The following is a 23,809-nucleotide window of genomic DNA, read 5'->3' on the forward strand; positions in this document are numbered from 1 at the left end:
ATTATTCTAATAAATAAGCAGCAGTTCTAACTTATTTTTTCGTATGCTAATGTGGATGTCCTTGAATAGATTTGTTGTGAAACAAGTAGCTGCATTGTTGAAATAAATGGTTACCTGGAGGGAGAAGAGACGGTGATGTGTGCTTTTTAATGAAAAAACCAAACAAACAAACAAAAAAAACAACCAACCAACCAAACAAACAAACAAAAAAAACCTCCAAGTAAATGCTGAAACAAATGGTATGATCTTTAGACTGACAGTGAATAATAGACCAGCTGGGAAAAGCAGCTGTGCACTTCCATTCTTAAGAAAGTCATTTCTTCTAGCAACCAACCATCCCAACTAGAAACTGCAGTCTTATTGTTGAAGGAAATGAGTTGTTCTGCTGACTTCACATACACAGTGAGCTGGCTGCAGAGTTTCTACAACAAAGTTATTTTAAAAGAAGTAGCAAACTGCCCATGAGATTCATTAATATGCCTCACAGCATTCAGATACAGTAATAGTGACAAAATGCACACTGTGAACAGAGTATAGGAATAGATTTAAACATCCTAAATTTGATTCTTAGATTGAATGTGTTAGTGTTAGAAAAACTACTACCTGAGAGGACACGAATGCACTAGCTATCAAAATCAACTAGTGACCAGACAGATGTATGTAACCTTCACAGCCAGCTGATCTATGCACTAAACTTTATCAGAATACCACAAGGATTTTTTCAGTCTTGTGTGAAGTGGCTGCACTGTGTGATGGCAGTGAAAGTCCCAAAAATCTGACTGCAAGATTAGTAGAAGTATCTGCATTATTCAGCTATTGCCGTTCTCCTTTCTTTTCCCAAAGGAAATACATGTTTTAGGTATAGTAAGAAACAGTAACCTTCAGATTTCCTGCTGGGAAGCTATAGGATATTCCGTAACTTTGTGATCAGATGAATGAGGGGCAGTCCACCCAGTAAAGCAGCCCACCTGCTGAATAAGTAATAAAAGACCATTCACTAAAAAAGCACGAGTAGTTAATGCTAGAGTTACAAAGGCTTTGGGGCTAGTTAGTGGCCTGATGTAAATGAGCATAGCTCTAATGGTACCCCTCATTTACACCCACATTAAATGGCATTTAAAGCTATTTACAGCATAAGCATTAATTTCTATAATTTCTCCCATCAGAGAAGATGATTCTATTTTGTAATGTATAAGTGGTGGTTTAAGCTTTTGCTGAGAGAAAAAGTCAGATCAGCATTTCTGGCTAGAAACTGTTGTTCTGTTAAAGGTAATTGCAGTTTTCATGGTAAAATGTTGTGTGTGTTATATTAAATGTATTGAGCAATGGTATAATTAAAGATATACCAGGGACTTCCAGCATAACAAAACAAAGAAAGCCCTGCCTATTCATGAAGACTTTATTGTAACTGTAAGAGCTGACTATACATTGGAGTTAGAGTGTAAAGATCTTGGAGAAAGAGCTCTTTAACATACATAAAAGATATCTCTGTGCAGTGACTTATAAACATCTTCACTCAAAACCTAACAGTACTGAAGGGAGATGACAAAGAACTGCTCAGAAATCCATTTAACTGATAAGCTGAATGCTCCTAATAACTGAATTTCAAGCATTACAGTGAAACAGGTGAAAAGAGTCTGAAGCAGAGAGTCCTGGCTGTAGGAAACCCTGCCCTTTCAGGATAGTTTCTAGACACAGTGAGTTTTTTAGACTTCATTCTATACTGGTGGCGTCAGCCCTCCAGGTATCCACAAGGAGCACTGCCTGCCTGTCTCCCTCGTGCTGCAGGAATGGCCACATAGCAGAGGCTCCTGGGCAACAGATCCCATCAGCCAGACTGATTTTCAAAGGAACACCAGTCATTTTAGGTTCTGGATGAGAGTTTTTTACCCTGTGCCAGCTGGACAAGTGCATGACCAAGCAGGCAGTAATGCTGAGCGTCTTTCTGTGCCTGCAGAGAGACTGAATCTAGGCTTGCTGTGCTGGATCTAAAGGCAGACGTCTGTGCTGCTGCTGCAAGCTCATGTCTGGACATGGGTCTTGGTTAGGCACTGACAGAGAGGTGATAAGATCTGCTGGGAGAACTGCTTCATCATTCCCATGCAGCCTGAGGGCAACAGAATTAAACTGCATCCAAACTAAGGCTAAGGAGCCACCACAGAACTTCTGGCTTTTGTTCTTCCTGCCTTGAGCTTTCACTAATTCAGGGGTCTGAACACTTTGCTCTATCTCAAGCAGAAAAGATATCTTAAGTTCTACACAGCCACAGATTTTACGCTGTGGTTGCTCTCATCTCTTTGCATATACACTCCCAAGACTTAGAGGGAACATCAGTACTTTGTACAGGGTGTTTATGAAAGGGCAGCTATTGGCAATGCAGGTAAAACTTTGGTATGTGGGAGAGCAAGCATCCTGCAGTGACTTATACCGAAGAGATGACACAGCTTGCTCGCAACAATTACAGTCAACTTCTACTAAAACAAGAAGCATCAGTTAGTTGGTACAGGACAGTCCTCTCTTCCTATGAAAAAAAAAATACCCAACCACCCAATACCTGGATCCTGTAACAAATGCTAGAGCTTGTAAGCAATATACGGCAGTCTCAACTGGAAATGGTGATTCAGATTCTTCTTCTCAGATGAAGAAAAGGCAGTACTTAAATGGATGTGGAGTGGAAAGAAAAAACAACAATAACAACAAAAGCTATTTAGAGACTGTAGACATTTAATTTTGAATCTGAGCTTGTGTTTTCAGCAAGTTGGGAAAGTTCGCCACTGAGAAACACTGCTAAGAATTATATCATAGAAAGGCTTACGATGACCTTAAAGGTCATCTATTTCCACATTTGATTCATGTGGGTCCACTTCTCGAGGCTGTCCAGGTCCCTCTGAATGATGTTCCTTCTGTTGTGTTAACTACACCACTCAGCTTGGTGTCATCAGCAAACTTGCTGAGGATGCCCTTGATCCCACTATATATGTGACTGACAAAACAGACCCCTGGTGGACACTAGTTGTGACTGGCCTCCACCTAGATATAGAGCCATTAACTTCAACAACCCTCTGGCTGGGACCAATTCTTTATTCACCTAATTATCCAGCCTTCAAATACATATTTCTCCAATTTAGAGATAAGGATGTGATGTGGGATCAAGTCAAAGGCCTTGCACAGGTCCAGGTAGATTACATCAGTTGTCTTTACTTGGTTCACTGATGCTGTCACTCCATCACAGGAGGCCACCAGATTCAAGAAGCAGTCTCAGACTTGGTTAGCTGTTAAGAGTGGGGAGGGTCACTCCCCTGACCCCTGCCTAGAAGTTAAGGGATGAAATAGGCATGAGAATTGCACCCTTATAATGGCCACACACTGTGTGTGTCTGTCTGCCTCTGCCCTGTGAGCCAAGCTTCCCCAGGAAGCCATAAAGTATTTTCTTTCCAGCCACATCACACAGCAATGTCCTCACTGTCATCATTAGAGATTTTTGTTGATTGATAGTTTATTACAATTTAGTGCTTAACAATTCAGATTCAGAACATTAAGAGAAAATCCAGTGGAGGATACAGATGGGAACAACAGCTGGATGTGGCAAGGTGACCCTGAAGAAAGTGACAGTTCCCATCCAAAATGCTCTACATTCCTTGAACTCCTGGTTTCGCTGCCTGGCAGTGATGCAAGCTGGGAGAAGTTCTCTGTGTCCTGCAGCTGGTCCTGCTGCAGAGAAGGAAGGGCCATCCCTGTAGCAACAGCCAGACTCAGCACCTTGTTTCCACCAAGCAGTCCCCTCAGCTCTTCCCATAGCAGCTGGGAGGTGTGGTCTGATTTCAGAGATGCTCTGAGCAAAACCCAGAGAGTCCCTGTCAACTATGTGATCAGAGTCTGAGTTTGAACGTGCCTTAACCTGATTTGTTTTCACAGCAAAGGGCTCTGCTTGGTGTTCTGTGATCACGAGGGTCTGAAACTGCCTGGTTACTCCCAGGTTCTACATGAATGTCATTTTGTTTCTGTCTCTTTAAGGACTGGCCCTCAGGGCTTAATTTGTTTACATGGCTGAAATATTAAGCATACGAATTGGACATGTTTTTTAACTTCAGTGGATATCTGACTACCCCATCAGTGAGATGTAGGGGTGAAGGCAGTGAAGGTGACTTGACCGAACTTGTTCCACATCACGGCCACAAGTCTGTTTTCAGCTCATGTCTCATGGCTCCCTCTGGGCTAACACCCATTTCCATTTATACAAAGCTCATTTTTAATCTAGGCTTACCTAGGTAAAATATTACAAATATTTAGAAAAAGAAGTGAAAGGGCAAGTTTCTTTGTTGTGAGAAGAACTGAGGCTTCCTTGGAAACTGAGGAGTCTGATAATTTTGAACACCAGTTATCTTCAACACCAGATTTTGACAGAACATGATTAGGTTAGGACTCAAATTGTATTTCAAGCATATGTTGGAAGTAGACAGCAGCAAGCACAATGATGGCCATGGTCCCTGTCCTGTGAGAACATGGGAACGGAAGGTCAGGAGAAGGGGAGCATCATGGGGCCATGGCTGGGGATGGGTGGGCAGCCAAAGCCCTGTGCAGAGCCTGTGGCACAGGCAGCACAGTCACACTGGGGCCATGCAGTCACAAGGGCAACATGGGGGCTGTGCTCAGTGCCTGCTCTGTGCAGGTACAGTGGCTTTTTCTTATCCTTTATATTTCAACTAAGTCCTTAAATGTCAAGCTAACACAGTACATTTTCTAAAAATATGACTATTTTATCCTGGCTATGGGCTGTGAACATTGGCAGTAAATCCAAATGAGTATTCTCTTCCATGGAGCTAAAGCCACCCAATCAAAAACAGAGAAATTGCTGTGACAGTTGTGCTTAACTTAATCCACCACCATACTTCAGCTACTTGCATTGCATCCTTTTTGTTTGCTTGTTTTTAATTACAGTGTAGCCTATGTTATTAGGGGAAGTTGACAACGTTTCATTTCATCAAAGCCTTTAACTTAATTCAGTGTGTTTTTACTTACGACACACTTTAGACTAAATATCAGGAAGGCATTCTTTCCTGTGAGGGTGGCGAGACACTGGAACAGGCTGCCCAGTGAGGCTGTGGATGCCCCCTCCTTGGAAGCACTCCAGGCCAGGCTGGATGGGGCTGTGAGCAACCTGGGCTAGAGGGAGGTATCCCTGCCTATAGCACGGAGTTGGAACCAGGTGATCTTAAGGGTCCCTTCCAACCCAAACCATTCTGTGCTTCTATGATACCTCTAATGATGATATACAAATAGTATAATTGTTAGCGAGTTTAATAGAAGCATCCTATTTGCTTTAATACTGGTAATAGTGTACTCTGTGAGGGAAAACCGTAGACACTGAAAAATCATCTTGCTTATTTCTTTCCATTAATTAGGTCTGATGGGAGCATATCTAGGGCAACAAAGATCTTTGTGGTGCTTTCGCCATACAGTTAAAGAGGCATCAATTACTTTTATAAAGCCGTTTAATGATTGCCACTAGAGTATCTTAAATGAAAACAACAGCAGAAATTATATATTCTAGTTGTTACTCTGCATGGGCTTGCACAGTGAGTGTGAATGATAAAGGTTTCGTGTCACCAGCAGACATAGGTGAGATCAAGTCTAGAGCCAGTCCCACAGCTCCCTGCAGAACGCAGTTCCCTGTTTCCTACCTGCTCTGCCCCATCACACTGCTATGCCAGCCCAGGGGCAGAACAGGCACAACTCCTTATGCCCAGAACAGGAAAAATGAAACCTTATGAAAGTCCTTCAGCAAGCTCCAAAAGAGGTGAATGTCTTTGTGGCTGGATTTGCCTGTAAATCCCACAGGAGGTGTCACTCTGTAGCATGATATGGTGCTCCGGAATCAACCTTAAGCACAAGCAGTTTGAAGTGAAAGAAAGGGAAATAAAAACTGAGGTTTATGACTAATTTCTTACTGAAAAAGACTGATTTTTTCAAGGTAAATTAAATGGGGAACATGCTGTGCTGATAGAGGTGGTAAGACGATAAGGGAGATTGCTCTCTGAAGTGGTGTAAGCATCTTGCTGTAAGAACATGTGTTGCGAGGAGCTGTAAATTCAGGTTTTTGCCATGCATCCCAGCTCTTAGGGCTATGGGGCTGTTTGGAGTCTCTGTGGCTCAAGTCAGGCTGCTGGCTCAGAACTCAGGGCTGGGCATTTGCTGAGCAAAGTGTGGAGGAGAATTAAAAAGTGCTCATCTTTCAAGGGTCCGAGTACCATGAAAATGCCCTTCCACAGAAAGTAACAGCGTGAGATTGATTCTACATTCTATAGCTATGGTTGCCCAAGTGTTAAGTGAGAAGGCAGGATAAATTCATTAATTGAGGGAACTTCTGGGCTAATGTACAGGTGTTCAGGGCCCTGACCTATTTCAATTTGAATAACAGCTGATGACACAGTTCAGTATCCACAAACATTCTCTTTAAACAGGGGGGAGAGTCATTTGGAGTTCGATTTTTTTAATTAATACTCCAGAAATTTGGCGTGGTTTTGCCAAACCCAACTGGCACATATGTCCTTAGGAGATTTGAATTTGAAATAAAATCAGCGTATTTCACAGAAAATAAGAAAAAAAAAAGAATCTTTTACTTTGTCTGCATGTTGACTTAATCTGAAGTAAGGAAAAAAACAACATAAAAGCTGTCAGATGCTCATTAGAAATCTCTTTTGACAATTAGGTTCTAATTTCCAGTTTCATTTGCTTAATGGACAACTGCCTTGCCCATTAACTTCATTTAAGTGGATGGATGTTAATTGAGGCTAAATTAGAGGTCTGGAGGTGGGTACAGCATGTAGCATCTGAAAGCGAATGGTCAGCTACCATCCATTCTATTACAAGAAGGAAACAATGAGAAAAGGAAGAAGAGAATCTAGAGAAGATGAGTTACTATCAATCAGATCTGGTCTTCTGGTTATAAAACTTATAGTACCGTATTTATAAGTGTTTTTTTGTTGACTTTTTGTTTTCTTTTCTTTTTTTTTTTTTTTTAGCTTATGTAGAAAGATCAGTTAATATTTACATAATGTTATTGTGCCCTGATGTCAAAATTTCATGAGTAGGTGACAAAGAAATGTGTTTGGCTCACAGTTTATTTTGAGTGGGGCAGGATGTGGAACACAGATCTCCAACAGTGGGTTACTTCAGCTGGATCCAACGTCACTTTTCGTTTAATACAAAACATGATGCTTGCCTAAAGTAACAGTGGCACCAAGCAGCTCCCTTCTGGTAACTGCATTTCATGAGCTCTCAGTAAAAATAGTTCTAGTCCTGCATGCTGTGCACATCCATGGGATGAGGAGAGCCCCTGGCTCTTGGGTGTTTGCAGTCTCTTGGATGTAATTTAGGTAATGCACTGACTTCTCAGATCTCTGTAATAGGCTTTATATTGTGGGGGGCTTGCTGTAAATGTGCAGTCTCTCATTTAGATCCAGGCTTAAGCTCTAGTACAGCACTGTCTGTCATAGCCATCTATCTGTTAATCATTTTGTTTCCCTGCTGACTGTGTTCCATCCATTCCCATCTCTCTGCTCTAGCTTCTCTTGGCTGTAAGGGGAATAAAGTATTTTTCATTTTCTGACCCAAAACCTTGCCATAAATCTTCCACAGAGGTCAAAGACTCTGCATATAGCAACTCTAGAAGTAAACTTGTGCTAATGACAACTCTACTGCTAACAAACAGAGTAATAAAATTGATACATAGACAGCCCTAAGTATGGCTATCAGCTTAATAGCAGATACCTATTGTGTGAAACAATGCAAGTACGTTCCTGAGAACAGCTTCTGCCCTCTGTAGAATCATTTAAGAAATTGTTAAGCAGAGACAGCTCCTGTGGATTGTATTTCTTCCAGAAAAACATGTGGGACTGTACCCAGCTCTAGTACACCAACAGTACATGTGACTATGATAGGGGAGCAGAGTTTCTGTGGGGATCCTAGCTATCCACTCTTGTTTTAACCCAGCAGATACACAGGTAGGATCTGGAGGGAGTACCCTCTGAGGCAGACCAGACTGGATGGCACAGTTAAACAAGTTCAATACACTGGCAACTGCAGGGAATGTATGCACAATATCTAAGCATACTTGGTGAGTCTAGTTGCAGCATGCTGCCATTCATTTGGTCTCTACCAGGTGGTAATTCAGGCCAATCTGTTAAAGGCGCCAATTGCTTTATAAGCTGACATCAAATCTCTTTTCTCTGTAGTGGTTATTGCTGAGATAACAGCCACAGGAAAGATTTTTAGAAACTAAGTGTTCATTTTGGGAATTTGTGCTTCAGCTTTTATCCCTAATGCAAACAGAGCTTTCATGGTTATCTATTTGCAATGTTCTCCATGTCCAAGTATGGTATCCATAACAGTGAGTGCACATATGACTAAGAAGAGACATTTTAATGCATACATGTGTTCAACTCAGTGTGCTATCAGTCAAACTTCTCATTAGTCATTAGTGGTCATTACTGCAGCCTCTTCCTTCCAAGTAGCACCCCGATCATTTTCTGCACCCCACAACTATTGCTGTTTAATTCTATGTTCCTTTCCTCTCGCTGTTTATTCATCCTTACCCCTTCCAGTGCTTTTGGGCTCTGCTGTCTTCACATCATACCCCTATTTGCCTGAAGGTCCTGCAGTACTCAAGCTGGAACACAAAGCATCAGGTCTGGCTGGAACTGAATGGCTCCACTTGCAAAAGGAGTAAGAACGACAGATCTCTGTGTTCATACGGTATCCTCCAGAACAGCGGGTGTAAAATCAGTTTGTGGATGTAGGACACAGTGGAAACTAATAGGATGGATTCTGGCCAGAAAAATGTACTTTAGACAGATGTGGTGCTCTAATGGGCTTAGAAGGAGCATGCTGTGCATATGTAGGTACATCACTGGGCCAAGTCCCCTGTGCTGCAACTGCTACTTTCCAAAGCTAATGAAACAAAAATGCTAATTTCATGAGCCATCTCCTGGAGTCCTCAAAGAGCTCCCTGTCCCTTGGGATCTGGGATGAAGTCAGATTTATGGCTAAACTGCTGTGGAAGTTTATATCCCCTGGGGGCAGGGAAGAGCACAGATAGTGCTTACAGTGGGTGGCTGCTATTTGTCCTCCCTGTGTTTGTCCTGGTTTCCACATGCAGGTGGAGCACATGGAGCCTGCGCCCTGAAGTGCAATGAGGGAGCTGCACCAGTGACCCCCAGCCCTGGCAGCTGTACAACTCAGTGTATGGATGGGGAAGGCTTCAGGGGTTCAGGGCTACAGCTTCCCCACAGTTCCCGGTGCACTAAAAACCTCCAGCAGGTCAACAATGCCCTTTCTTATTTTTCCACTATCTCTTCCTGGCCCCTCATTACCACCACATCAAGCTTGATTTTCTCAGTCCCACCAGCCTTCCTCACAGTCCCAGTCCTCACATCACTGTTGCTCTGGCTCTAGGAAATGAAAGCAAGCACAGAGTCTATCAAACACCCTGCAAAACTGAGATTCCTCTGGGCAAAGGCTCTAAAGTAGTCATATTTTTCCAACAATCATCACAAAAACAAGTAAAGCTGAAGTACCTGTTTATTCCTACAGCATCTCAAGGAACATTAAATGTGAAATCAGCTCTCAGGGTTAAAACCTGGTCGCTGCCGCTTGTTCTGCTGTCACTTGTCAATCTGCAGCCATTCCCACAGGACCACTGTGCCTCACTGTGTCAGCTCTGCTGTGCTCCTTGTCAGCTTCACGATGAGAAGCAAGGGGGGGAAATTGGCAACCGGCACACAGGGATCAGAGGTGGAATAAACTGAGAAGGAATGGTTTAAAAACACAAAGGTCTGGGAGCTCAGGAGCACTGGAAACCAACAGAGAATTAAAGATATATCAAGTACTGAGACACCAGGCATGGTTTTAAATAAGAGCAAAAGGTGCAGGATCTGTTAAGCAAAGGGAAAAGACCAGAGATGGTACTAAACTGCAGCAAAGGGAAGCAGGAAGAGATAGAAATGAAGGCAATCAATGATAAGATTACGATTTTTCAGTCAGTTGCACTGGTTAACACTAGAACAGAAGCTGTGGGAGGCCAGCAGACATAGGTGAGATCAAATGGGTTTTTTAAAGAATAACTTCTGTGTGTCACATGTGATTCCAGGGACATGGCATGAGCTTGCAGTATGCAGTTTAAGCCACGCACATGACACTAAGCTCATATTTTGTACAGGTGCGCTGGAAGCTGGGCAGGCAATGTGCTGCTGTGCCCATATCTGCTGTGGGGCAGCTGCAGTTGGAGAATCACTCCTGGCTGGCAAAAGGGCCATGGGAGAGCTCTGGGGTGCATGTGAAATGGAGAAAAAGATTCGCAGCCTTTGGACTGGTCCAAAAGCCACACGTTTCCTACTTCCAAAGCCAGTGCTTGTTGTTCAGTGTGTTAACTGTGAAAAGAGTAACATTTGGGAGCACACACAGGATTCTGTAGCCCAACATCCTACAGGTCTGTCTGTTTTGCTGAGAAATCCTCACAGTAATCTCCCAGCATCTGTCAGAACTGGCATATTTTTAGATGTACGTCTGCTTTGGACTTTAAGACTTGAAGAAATGCAAATTGTAACACATCCCTGAATGATCTGCTCACAGAGCTGCTTCCCTGGTGGTTAGAAAAAAGAAGGGTCTCCTCTCATCTGAATTACTATTATTCAAAGACTTTTGTCATGCCTTTCTCTCCCAGATAGGAAAAATTCTGCTTTAAGAACTTTCCTTCCCACAGACACAATTAACACCAAACTCACTCTGTTATGATCTACTGGGTATATGAAGGGTGTGTTGACAGCTGTGTCTCACTATAGGGTTCTTTTCTTACTGGTTGCTTATCATTTTGCTGAACCAGTTAGCTTGTTTTTCTAGTCATGGTTATTTTCCAAGTTAAATGAGTTCTTATAGTTGGGTTTTTTTTGTTTGTATGTTTGGGTTGGTGGGGTTTTTTGCCCTGTTTTCTAAGTTTCAGCCAAAGAGATTCAGTCATTTGCAAGAATAAGCAGAGGGGTGCACACCTTCTGGTTGGTTTCTTTTTTTTCTGATGTTAAAATAAAAAGAAGCCTTGACAGCTATAGGTGCATCTTTGTTATGGAAATAAATTCCATGATGTTTTGAAGTGCTCCGATACCATCTTGCTTAAAAATTACTTGTTTTGCCCTCAAAGCTGAGCTCGGTTAATGTCCAGCAGGCATGGAAGTGTTTAAGGCCTAACCAACAGGAGCAAGGCTAAGTCAGAATGTTGAATAACTACCCGAGGCGCATGCACTGTCCATTTTACGTCCCAGCTGAAGCAGATGATGAATGCACCCAAAAAAGTCTGTCTCCAGATGTTTAGTGGAGCTCACAGCTGTGACCCTGCTGGCACTCCAGCCATCACACGGAGCCACACACAGTGTGCCCCAGCTCTGCCCGCCAGTGGCCCTGCACAGAATATGGCACAGCCAGACAGGGTTGCTCTGCACTTGCCACCATTCCCATGGCACAACATGTGGGCAAACCAAGTGTGCATGAGGACTGTTCCTGCTGCTGAGGGTTTTCCAGATGGGCAAGGAAACTCTGTGCCTCATGGTGTGCAGCTGGAGCTGACAGCTCCAAATGCCTCACAAGAGTAAGCGCTTGACATGCAAGAAAAGCAAAGCAGTCAGCATTTTATGCATGTCAGGATATGATCATGCTTGTTTTAATTCATTCTCCAATTGGCTTTCTCTCAGATAAACTGCTCTTATGCTTGATAAAGCCCACACCTTCAACCAAAAGGTAGCAAGTGCAGCTACAGGCTGTTTGTGAGCAGCCTTCTGTGTGGAAAAGTTTTGTTTTGCTTTAGCTATGCTCTTAGCACATTAAATTTTAAAGGGCTCAACTATGGTTTTCCTTTTGTATTAAAGAATTTGCCATCTGCTTCACCCAGATAATTGCCCCATCTGAAAACATGGGTTCCCCATCCATTTCCTCCTAGTGATGTTCCCTCAGTACTGGGGTAGAGCCAGGACTGCTTGCACACGTGTGTGTGACACGGGCTGAGGGATGATATCTGTGCTGAGCCCACATGCCATTTCTTTATGTGAGAATACTCCTTTTAGGAACAGCCCTCTGTGATCAATGAAAAACAGACTGACTTAAATGCACTGAAGGATCATTTGTACTGTCCCACCATGGCAAGTTTATGCTAGCAGCCCTGGTTATGAGTAGAGAACATTTTATTATTTATCATTTTTAAACATGTTATTCTCCAAAGAAGCGCTGCTTTTAATGATAGATATTTGGTGATGTGAATATAAAATACATCACAGTTTCTGGTGTCTTTTTAATTTTACAGATGACACAGCTTAAAACCAGGAACATCAAGTAAAATATCTACTGCTGAGAGGGAATAAAAGTTGGCAGATATGGTAGTTTAAAATAGCCCTATTTTCATCCTAAATTTAGGCTGGTTTAATTGAAATCTAGTGGTAGCTATGAGACAGCTGCTGTATCAAAGACCAGTGACAGCCTGCTGAGGTTAGAAGAATATAAGCTGCCTGTATCTTTGCTGAGATTAAGAGGCATCACAGAGAGCAGAGCAATAGGTAGATTGATGAAAAGTTGAGTTCTTAAAACAGTGATTTGTAAAGCTTTTATGCAGTTTTATTTATAATTTATTTGTCTTTGTCCTCCTAGTAAGATGGGTTTCTGCCTAGAACCAGAGGTATGGTGCAAATCCTTTGTTGCTGTGAACTGCTTTAGCCTAGCTGGAAAAGAAACACAGACAAAAGTAAGTCAGCTTTCCCCTCATAAATTCTGCTGTGTAGGAGCAGTAATGGTTTGATTTCCAGTGTGTTTTTTTCCTCGCACAGGCTTTCTTTAAAATGGGTATTTCAGCTCCATGAGGTCAGCTTAATTCCATCAGTTTTCAAATGGTCGTACGGTTTAGGTGAGACCCCTCAGTACATTAAGGCACAGTCCCATACTCAAATACAATAAATGAAGTGATGTAGTGATTCTCAACCTTGCAGTGCCACCAGTGCCCCACTAAGTTACCCTATTAGCCAGCAGGGCCACATGCAAAGAGACCAGAGACCTCTGGAAGTCCCTTCAAACTGAAACAACTCCATTATTCTAAGATTTAACTCTCAGAAGCAGATGGGTATTGCAGTGAGCATTTCTCATTATGCTGCTGCTTTCGTTGTTCTCTAATGACCAAGAACTTTTAATTTCCAGGCTTTCTGGTTATTACTATTTTTTCAGCTTCATACAATCTAAACTCCAAGCTTTCAGTCTTATCCTCCCTGGAAACTATTGTTATTCTTGCTTTCTAGTTCTTAATTAATATTTGCCATGTTCTTACTAAGGTAAGTCTGTACTTTCTCGTTATATGAAATTAAAAGTAGGTGAGCTTAGTTACCAACTAAGAGAAGCTTTAGAAAGCTATTGGACACCCTCATACCTGGATTTATTTTCTTTTGATTTTGATTCTCAGGAGTGCCCTTAAGACCTTCTATCTACCCTGTCAATCAAATGAATCAGTGAGTCACAGAGTGTCTTGCATCCCGTGTTCTGTGGTGAGTCCCTGATTTTCCTGATTAGTGCACACAAACAATGCTTCCTCATAGCTGTGTGTTGCTGAATGCAAAATAAGGTGAGTGAAAAATCTTCTGCCTCAGCTTTTGTCATTGTTGTTAGGAAGAGGTCAATTCAATTCCTTTTCTTTGCCTCATGCTCCCTGGGCTGGCAGGAGAAGCATTAGAAAGGTGAGGCAATCTGCCTAAACAGAAGAAAATGAATCTTAACAACAGACCTTCTGACCAAATGAAGAGCATGCAGACAAGGAAAGCAGGGAGACCTGTGGAATATGGGAGAAGACAATCCACAGAGTTACAGGATGGTTTGCACAGACACACTGATGGCTGCCATGGTAGTAGGTGAATTGAGTGTGTTCTGATGAACCTCCTTGGATATTTATAACTAGTTTACTTTGCTGATATCATTATACGTGTGTCCTACAACAAAACAGTAATTTGGGAAAGGGAACCAATGACCTTAGAAGCCTTAGAGGTTTTCTTGTACTCATTACTGCCTCAAATGTATTCCTAAGTAACACATCACACAAGCGTGCTTCTCTCCCCTGGACTGCCAATGAGAGCTGCGGCTGTCCAGGCATCCATGGGAGGCTCCTTGCACACTGCAGGACAGGGCCAAGAGGCAAGTGGCCATGTGCAGTGTGATGCCCCATGTGGGTCCCAGCAGAGCCAAGTGCTGCTGCTGTGGCATCAATGCTCATGGAACCTCACTGGCCAGCACCTGATTTCCTAATGCCACTGTTTGTGGAACTGCAACTTTAAATGGTTTCAGATAACTGGATTAGTGAGGTTAGACTCAATAAAGATAGCTGAGATGGGATCAGACTAAAGGGTTGACTCTGACAATAGCCACTACTGACTCAGAGGATAGGCTGTACAGCAGTGCTTCCAAACTGACACCCTCTGATCCTTAGCAGTCTGTGCCTCAGGATCTCTTCAGCTAAGAGTGATATCTGTGCTTAATAGCCATGTAAGATCCCCACTGATGGTAGGAGTTTTGCATGAGAAAATGTATTCCAGCCATCCCTATTGAGATAATGAATAATTTTGTGCAGTACTTCTCTGCCTTTGGTCGCATCTGGTTTTTCTTCTAATAAACACAAGTGACAGTTAAAATGATGACAACAGAACTTCTAGACCCATATGAACAGAACATGTCATCAAAACCCATAAATAGAGAAGTGCTCATAGGCTATGCTTTATCTCTTGAGGAGCAAAGAAAAGGCTTTAATAGGTTACTTTATGGAGCAAAGGGTTTTCAGCTCCTTCTAAAATAAATAGTTTTGAACAGCTCATTTCACAAAACATTAGGAAGGAAAGATTGGGAGAAATTTGTATTTCCCAGCTTCAGAATTGAGCTATAGGCAGAGCATTTGCCAGCTCGTTTTTCTTTTTCACTGGAAACACACATTTGTGAGTTGTGGAAAACAAGCAGTGGGAGGAGAGTGGAAATTGTCTAAGCCTGCATAAGGAGGTTAGATAGTACATTACCCCGTCTTTGGAGGTGTTCAAGACCAGGTTGGACAGGGCCCTGGGCAACCTGATCTAGTAAATGTGTATGTTTGGTGGCCCTGCTAGGCAGGGGGGTTGGAACTACATGATCCTTGAGGTCCCTTCCAACCCGGGTAATTCTGTGATTCTGTGTGATTCTGTGATTATATAATGTACGATACAATATATAATTTATAAGGAGCTATGGCCACTGCCATTCTTTGATATTCAAGAAAGCCACTTTGGAGACACCACACAGATGTAAGTGAACTATTCTAAGTTCTAGTACTTCCTTTTGTAACTCAACTCCAGCTATCAGGCAGGTACTAGTAAATTAATGCTAGTGATGGGCTCACTAATATAGCCCAAAGCATTTATGAGGACTTAAGGGCTCACTGCAATGCCATCAGCACTCTCATTCACATAGTGGAGTGTCATAGGAATGAAAATGGACATCTTATGAAATTATTTAATGATGGGGAGAATTTCTTTGCCACATTCTTCATGTAACTCACTAAACCCAGAAACAGTGGCAGAGATGGGGCAATATGAGGAGGTCATGCAATAAGAAAGTAGAATTACACCATTCTCCCTGGGAAAAGAATGCATAATTTGGTGCATATGCTGTTTTTGAGGCTGCATGGTGCTTAGCAGCCTGCTGGGGTAAACCCACAATGGGATATCACTGGGGAAAACAGGCTATGATATTTTATAGGTCAGTGTTTTATGGGCTGCTTAACTGAGTACTGTAACACCTAGAGAGCCAGGAGAAAGTCTCTTCCTTGCTTCCAGCCTGGACCTAGAAGCACGGCCCATCAGAGACTGCCCAGTCCTTTGACACTGGATCTGTCTCCAACACAGCGGACTCTACACCATTATCCAGTATAAGTCCTCAATGCATCTCATTTCCAATAGCTTTTCTGAATGTGCTCCAAAAGTAAATCTTTCTTGTTGCTTAGCTTGCTCCATAGTTGCCTCATACTAAGTTATCTTAGAACTTATGCACTTTGTAAATGTGACCCCAAAAATAAAGAAGAGCCAAGAAAGCACAGAAATTGAGATAAACATGTGAATCGCATGGTTGTGTTGTCTAGGAGTACAGCAGGGGTAAAGTGCGGGGATTTGTTGCAGGAGCTCGACTTTGTTTTCTCAAATGCTGAAGACATTAACTACGAAATAATAATTCCTTCTCTTATCAATTGCACATTCCATTAGGCAACCACTTTGTCTATTTTTGTTTGAGAAACTATAGTTAGGAAGGCTCTCAGTGCCTAATTGCTTTGGTTCAATAATAAATTGGTACACTAAAGATGTATGGTTTATGTGCATTGCATCAACAAATAATATTAGTTAGCTGCTGCTGCAAGGGAAGCAAAGAGTTGTGGAAAAAAATTAAACCCAGAAAATTTAGCCCTGATTTTAGTCCCAAACCTGAGACTGTGTTTGAATCTTTTCAGAGTACACACATCACACAAGAGAACAAAATGGAAGTGCACTTATTAGATTTCAGGGTTTTTTTCACCATCTTCCCTGTTTGCTCACAATGGGAAATCAGGAGACACTAGAGTAGAACATAACAGGCCCAAATAACCCCGTATTTAATCATTTAATTTCACACTCACTGGGCTGCGGGGGCATTACAAACCATGGGGAGAATAATCTAAAATGGGTGTTGGCTTGGCTATGATACAATCAGAGTTTAAAGAGGTCTGGCAGCATTCTGAAAGCGTGTCCTTCCTTCTCCCACTCCTTTCCCACTCAATACAGTTTAAAGTGACTTCTGGAGACCAGCTCTGCCGAACCCCTTCAAGTAGTTCATCAGTGTTGATTGTATTTATACAGTATGTGAAAGAACAGTTCAGATGAAATTCCTGCCCTTTCAGAAAAGTTTGTCTGTACCTTAAAAGAAAATAGAAAAAATAAAAAATAAAAAAAAAAAATAAAAAGAAGAAAGGCTATTTTATTTTAAAGCTGGAGCCTCTTTCATGGTCCCATGATCTCATGAGTTCTCTGGCTGGCCTGTGACCTTTCAACCTTGCACTACATGTTTCTTTTCTAAATTAGCCAGTGTTGAGACATCAGTGGGTGAATATCAGTGTTATTATAAAAGACATCATTCTCTCCCAAAATCGTCAGTGTGAGTCATTGCACCTCACTGCTTTTGTAAGGCAGCAAGGAGGATTTGAAATTGAAACCCAGGGTCCCCCAGTCCACCAACTTCTATTTAAACCGCTTTAAAAAGCAATGTTCCTACATCTGCCACAATAGAGGCCAAGGAACTAAGCTTTCCTCCTTCAGCTGCAGAAGAAAAGTAGTGCTTAAGGCAAAGTTATATATATATATGTGATGTAAAAATAGATAGATATTACAAATAATTGATTCTTACAGCTATACTCAAAAATTAAAAAAAAAAAAAGATGGGAAGGGAAGGGAAGGGAAGGGAAGGGAAGGGAAGGGAAGGGAAGGGAAGGGAAGGGAAGGGAAGGGAAGGGAAGGGAAGGGAAGGGAAGGGAAGGGAAGGGAAGGGAAGGGAAGGGAAGGGAAGGGAAGGGAAGGGAAGGGAAGGGAAGGGAAGGGAAGGGAAGGGAAGGGAAGGGAAGGGAAGGGAAGGGAAGGGAAGGGAAGGGAGAGGAGAGGAGAGGAGAGGAGAGGAGAGGAGAGGAGAGGAGAGGAGAGGAGAGGAGAGGAGAGGAGAGGAGAGGAGAGGAGAGGAGAGGAGAGGAGAGGAGAGGAGAGGAGAGGAGAGGAGAGGAGAGGAGAGGAGAGGAGAGGAGAGGAGAGGAGAGGAGAGGAGAGGAGAGGAGAGGAGAGGAGAGGAGAGGAGAGAGCCCCCAAGTAAGTGTGCTGGTGGGTTCTATAATTTCTTGTAACCAGCATTTGTGCAGCTTCTTGCACAACTCATGCTCTCTGTGGGTTTGTGTTGTCTTGAGTTCTGAAAAACCCAATATGGATGTTCATGCGGTCCTGCCAAAAGAAGTGCAATACAAAGAGGCAGTAACCTTAGAAAAGGATGTCAGACTTTGAAGAGTGCTGAATCCTCAGCCAGGATAAATGGGTGCACCTTCACTGACACTGCTCTGCCTTCTGGCCTTCCAGCACCAAGAACAACTGTAGGCAGATTGGATATACTGTCCTTGTGTTGCAAAATGTGTTGCTCTTAAAATGAAAAATGTGCTGGACCACCTATTCTGGATGTAACCTTATTCACAGGTAAAATTACATCAGAAGTGAAGTTGGCACACACCAGGAGATGCGTGACACCTAGTAATTATCCAACCCACAGCACAGAGAAAAAATGCATGGGAAGGATGCGTTTCCAAACTCGGTCTCTGCTCAGCATGTGAAAGTCTGCAAATACTTGCTCTTAGCTCTCTGCCAGCTACTTGGTGTTCAGCCCTAACTCACCTGCACTTCTGGCCCAACGCTGCTAATTCCTTACAGGCAGGCAATGCCTGAAGTGTCAGAGGTTCTGCTCACAACTACAGGCATTTGGTGCGTTCCAATGCAATGCTGTCACTTGCCTCATAGCCAATTTCTCTCTAAAAATAGGTTGTGTTGTACCTAACTCCATGTAAAGGAAAAAAAAATAAACACTTGAGCAGAACCTGAGATAGTAGTATTAATTCATCTTAAGTACTTTGGTCTGTAGTGTTTAATGTAGCAACAGCTGAGGATGAAGTGTTAGCTGAGAAGTAACATTAGCATCACCAGATGCCCATATGGCAACGCCACACATTTGTTTCTGAATGGCTGTAACATTTTTTCTCACTGACAGCCGTGGGATGTCTGTCCAAGTTCCATGTGCACTGGACCAGTGCTCAGCAACACGCTTTTGAACTGGGGCTTGTAAGAACGGAAAGCATTCTATGAGCTTCTTACGCCATTTCTCATATTGATGATGGTGAGAATGAGGGGAGATTTGTGTTTGATTAAATCCTCTCCAAAAACAGTCAGTTTCTGGATATAACCTCTTGAATGATAAGAATTCCTCTGATTGTGACTTTTGAGAGAAGTGGGAGAAATCTTCCACATATGACTGACCCTGAAATCACATGCCCTAGTAATTTGGAGACCTATTTTGAGTCATTTCATACTACCGAGCTAAACTCTGCTTATCAAACATAAAACATAAAGAATATGGGCACAGTTCAGTGTTGTGCCCATATTCTTTAGTTGCTGCTGTACACATTTAGGGGAGCATTGCTGAAAGCCATATCCAGAAAGAATGAAACCTACTTCCTGGGGCAGACTCAGTTCGCAGAGGTTCTCAAATGAGTTTAAGCTGTGGAGTGGGGTTTTTTTGTTTTGTTTTGTTTTGTTTTAACTTTAAGTCTTCTTATGACTGGGAAATCTCTGCATTATATACAACAAAATTACAGTGCTGGCGGGTGGAGTCATTTGTAAAAGATAATTAAAACAGTGTGTTTCTTTCCATCACTGCTGAAAATCGGGTTCTTCAAATCAAAATATAGCACAGGGTGGCAATTGCCTGCTTTATCAAGATAACCTGTTTGAAATTATGTGGTTGTCCATAACCTCCCTCTGAAAAGTACTAACCACACAGCGAGGAATAAGTGCTGCATTTGGAAGATAACTGGTCTATGCTGTTCAAGGACTGGACACCACGTTGGCTGCCTGGTATGGCACTGCTGCACTTGTCCTCAGTGCAGCCTCCCTGTTCCTCAGCAGCAGATTCATGGTCATCTTCCTGGAACCTGAGTTTGGCTTCCCTGAGACTTGGGAAAGACCCCCAGCTCCATATACCTATTGAATGATATTCCTGATTAGGTTATTTGGACACACAAATCCCTAAAAGGCTTAGCATTTCTGTAGGGCAAATGGCTACTTGCATAGATTTAGCTGGATTTGTTAGCAGTCCATGGATGCCCCAGCAATTCAGAGGGGCTGATCTGGTATTTTTAGTGACCTAAACAACCAGATACTCTGCCTGCACGTGTCTGGGGGAAACTGAGGGTTCCTAATGAAGGAAGATCCAGTGAAGTAAACAGCAGTAGATAGCAAAGTGTTATCTAGAAAATCCTCTGGATAACTTAATTAGATTTGACTAAGCAAAGCACACGGCCAGCTTCTGCTGAACAGTGTTGGGGGAGGGAGGGAGGAGAGCAAGGGACGAGCTTTCATAAAATCCTGTAGGAAACAGATACAGCAGAGATGAAAAGAAACTGGTAGAAAAGTGACTGAGATACTCATACTTTGATGAATATTTTTAATCTAAAGGTGCCAGGTTTTCTGATGTTTCTGCAGAATGAGATGTAGCGTAAAACTAAGGGAAAGGTGCTGAAGGTTTCATTACATGACATTGGTGAGAGGGAGGTTACAGATCACCTTGCCCATCTCCTTTCCCTCCTTCCTCCCTACTCTGTGCAGCAGTGTACTTGGTGCACTGTGAATTCAAATAGGGATACTCTGTTCTTTCAATGTGGCATTGAAGACACAATACAATTTGATAAAGTATCTGGGTTTTTTGCTGCTCTGGTTTTGCTCCAGGTTGCAATGCCTCAGTATAGGTCCATTTTAGAAACAGCTGGAGACTCGGTTCTACATTGCTGCATGAACAATTATTCATTTGCTTCAATATGAAAAGCAGAGGTACATCCACTGAAATACAGAACTTTTGGAAAGTTCTAGAGGAATAGAAAACATCCTGAAAAAGTTGAGGTTGCAAGAAACCTCTGTATTATTTTTTAAAGTGTAGCTTTCCGCACTTGAGCTAGATGATTTGGCTCTTCATCATTCTTGTCTCTTCATAATGCTTGGATCAGCTTTTCAGTGGACTTTATTCTTTTCTTGTGACTGTCAAGAGGCAATCTCCACAGCAGGATGGATTTTCTGTCTTCCTTTCTCTCTTACTGGCTGGCTGTCTGCATTTTGTCTACTCACCTTGTGTTCTACTTCACTTTCTTTTCTACCCCAGTTGTAGCTTCTCCTGCCAGTCATTAAATAATCTCCCATTCACTTTGTGCCAAGCTCCATTCCTTTAAATGAGTCTTCAGAAAGTGGATCTGGTCCTCAAGAAAACACCCAATGTATATAACATACGCCAAAACCATATTCTCATTGTGACACTTTGAAGATGTTTGTTTCAGTGCTTTTTTTAAATGTACATTTTAATGTACAAATCCTGGGTATGCATAGAAACATAATTAGTGAAACAAACTGATGTGCTTCAGCACCACGAGAAGGAACCATGATACTTGTGTTTTATACCCCTGGCAATATAGATTGTTGCATGGATTCCTCTGGTGCTTGCATTCTGCCACCACCGTAGTTGGGTTGCCGTAGGTCTCTAAGCACTGTGTTTGAGGCCTGGGATGTGGAAAGGGCTATAGACTGTGGAATCATCACTGTTGGAAAAACCCCTCAAGATCATCAACTCCAACCACCAACCTGACCTGCCACGTACCTCTTGCTTTTTTAGAGTATAGCAGGTGCATAGGCTTAAGAGTTGAAGTAACCTTGTGTGACCTTGCGTGCATTGTACTTGCTAACTTCTTGTATGTGCTGTACTCCTCTGCTTACAGTCAAGATCCATTTTAAAGATGGGGTGGGTTGGACTTTATATGATGCATGACATTTTATTTCTATGTTTCAGAAAGTCCACAAAGAAAGCTTCCAGCTCAGCATCACTTCGGGAAGCTTCAAGCCTTGGGTTTCTAAACTGTGTGCATCAGAGAGACACAGCTATGACCAAAAAGCACAGTGCTGCTTGTGGAAGAACTGAGACCTGGGAAGCAGCACGGGCTGTACCTGACACACAGGTTTTAACGTCTGGTCGCAGCGATGGCTCACCACAGTCATGACCTCCATTACAAAACCCTCCCTGTCTTTACAGTCATGTTCTATTAATTCCCTATTCTGCATTTCACAGATGATTTTAATTAGGAAGATTTCCTAGGAAATCAGGAGATTTCAATGGAAAGCAATGACTTCCCTACTGCCATCTTTCCCCTCCCTGGGGCTAGGAATTGTGTCACTTCTCTCCTAATCATTTCTCTGAGAGCAAGCAGCTCTGAAGAGGCAAACTGGGTGACCCAGCCTTCATATGAAGTCTCAGGTCTGAGCAATTTGACCCACATCTATCCACGCTGAAGAATTTTGGTGCCCATGGCAATGGCAGGTTTTTGATGTGGGCTTTTGGATAGCTGATAACGTGTAAACTCCCACAAGTGCTTATGCTGAAGTGGTGGTAGATTCCCTGTCCTTTTTCTATAGAAAAACCCGCCCTTAGAGAACTGATCTTTGGGTTCTCCTCCTGTTGTCAGATGTGTTAGATACCAGCCAAAAACTCCTCTGGGGGGGAGCTGGGGCATTCCTCTTCACTCGGGTGCAGGCAGACGCCCCATCTCTGTGGGGAGCAGGCTGCACCCAGATGGCAGAGCTGCGGGGTGCCAGAGGCAGGATAGGTTATGCTGCTGTAGGAACAAAACTCGAAAGCAGAGCCCACAGCTGCAAATCCCCTCTCTTCTCCTGAAGGGGCACTTTCCACCTCCCAGGCCTCTGCTGGGACTCCCGGGCTCACAGTTAAGACGTTTTCCCTGCAGCGATGAGGCAAAGCGTTTTACGGCTCGTCTGTCTGCGTTTTCCCACCACATCCGGGGGAGATCGGAGCCTGCGGGTTAAGAACCGGACCGCGATGCGGGCAGACGGGGGCTCACCGCCCGCGTTCAGGACGTCCTTCCCGAAGGACAGAGGGCACCACCTGCTCACCGAGCGCCGCCCGCTCGTCCCACGTCCGAGACGCCGCAGCACGGAGCAGAACCGCTCCTGGCCGCTCGCAGGGCCGCGCAACGCTCCGGCTCGGGCGGGCGGCGGAGCCACGAGCAGCGCTGTGCCCGCAGCGGGGGCGCGGGGCGGTGGCGCGGGGCGGAGCGCGGGCCCGGGGCGGGGCAGCGCCCCGCGCGGGATTGGCGCGGCCCGGCGTGATGCCACGTCCGGCGGGGGAAGCCCTGCCTCGCTCGGGAGCCTCCCCGCCCGCCGCCCGGCTCGGCGCGCAGGTGGAGCGGTGCCGGGGCGCACGGAGCGGTACGGCGCAGCCCGGCTCGGCCCAGCGCAGCCCGGCTCAGCCGCGGGAGCAGCCCCGCAGCGCGCCCCGCCCCGCTCCGCCCGGCCCGGCGGCCGCCGCAGCCGGCAACGTCGCGGCGGGACCGCCCGGGGATGCGGCCGCGCTAAGAACAAAAGCCGTCTCCGCGGTCACGCTTCGGGGTTTCGAAGCGCGGCGGGGAAGGGGCCCGGTCCGGCCAAACTTGGATCGCCGCCTCCTCCTCGGACTCTCCGGATCGAGCCGCCCGGCGCTTCCCCGCACGCCGCGGGCAGCACCCGAGAGCCCGTCGCCCCCCCCGCCGCCGGCCGTCCCGCCGGGGCTGCCCGGACCCCGCTTCGCCCGGCGCCGGGGCCCCCTCCGCGGGACCTTGGCTTTGCCCTTCGCGCTGCAGGTGGCGGGGCCAGCGAAGAAGGATAAGGATGCGTTTCTTCCCGTGGGGATTTTGGCTGCTGTGTGTCGCCTCCGCCCCGGCTCGCGGTGACAGCGGCAGCAAGGCGAGGAGCTGCGCCGAGGTCCGGCAGCTGTATGGGGCCAAGGGCTTCAGCCTCAACGGCGTGCCCCAGGCCGAGATCTCCGGTGAGTCCCGCGGGGCGGAGGGGGGGCCGCGGACGGGGGTGAGGGGGGAGGGGGGTGACAAGGCTCGGGGCGGGGGGGCAGGAGTTTGGAGCGAAAA

At 44.4% G+C, this 23,809-nt stretch overlaps 1 protein-coding gene across 1 annotated transcript in view; it reads left to right on the plus strand.

The window, feature by feature from the left end:
• Positions 1–22,978: 22,978 nt before the first annotated feature.
• GPC1 (glypican 1) overlaps positions 22,979–23,809 on the plus strand; it is a 138,269-nt gene continuing 137,438 nt past the window's right edge. Inside the window, exon 1 of the mRNA XM_015870921.3 lies at positions 22,979–23,712. Coding sequence (XP_015726407.1) covers positions 23,556–23,712 — 157 coding nt within the window. The 5' untranslated portion in view covers positions 22,979–23,555. The remainder of the gene's footprint in view (positions 23,713–23,809) is intronic.

This window comes from Coturnix japonica, chromosome 12, assembly GCF_054131305.1.
Source record: "Coturnix japonica strain WE chromosome 12, WE-NBRP24, whole genome shotgun sequence".
NCBI lineage: Eukaryota > Metazoa > Chordata > Aves > Galliformes > Phasianidae > Coturnix > Coturnix japonica.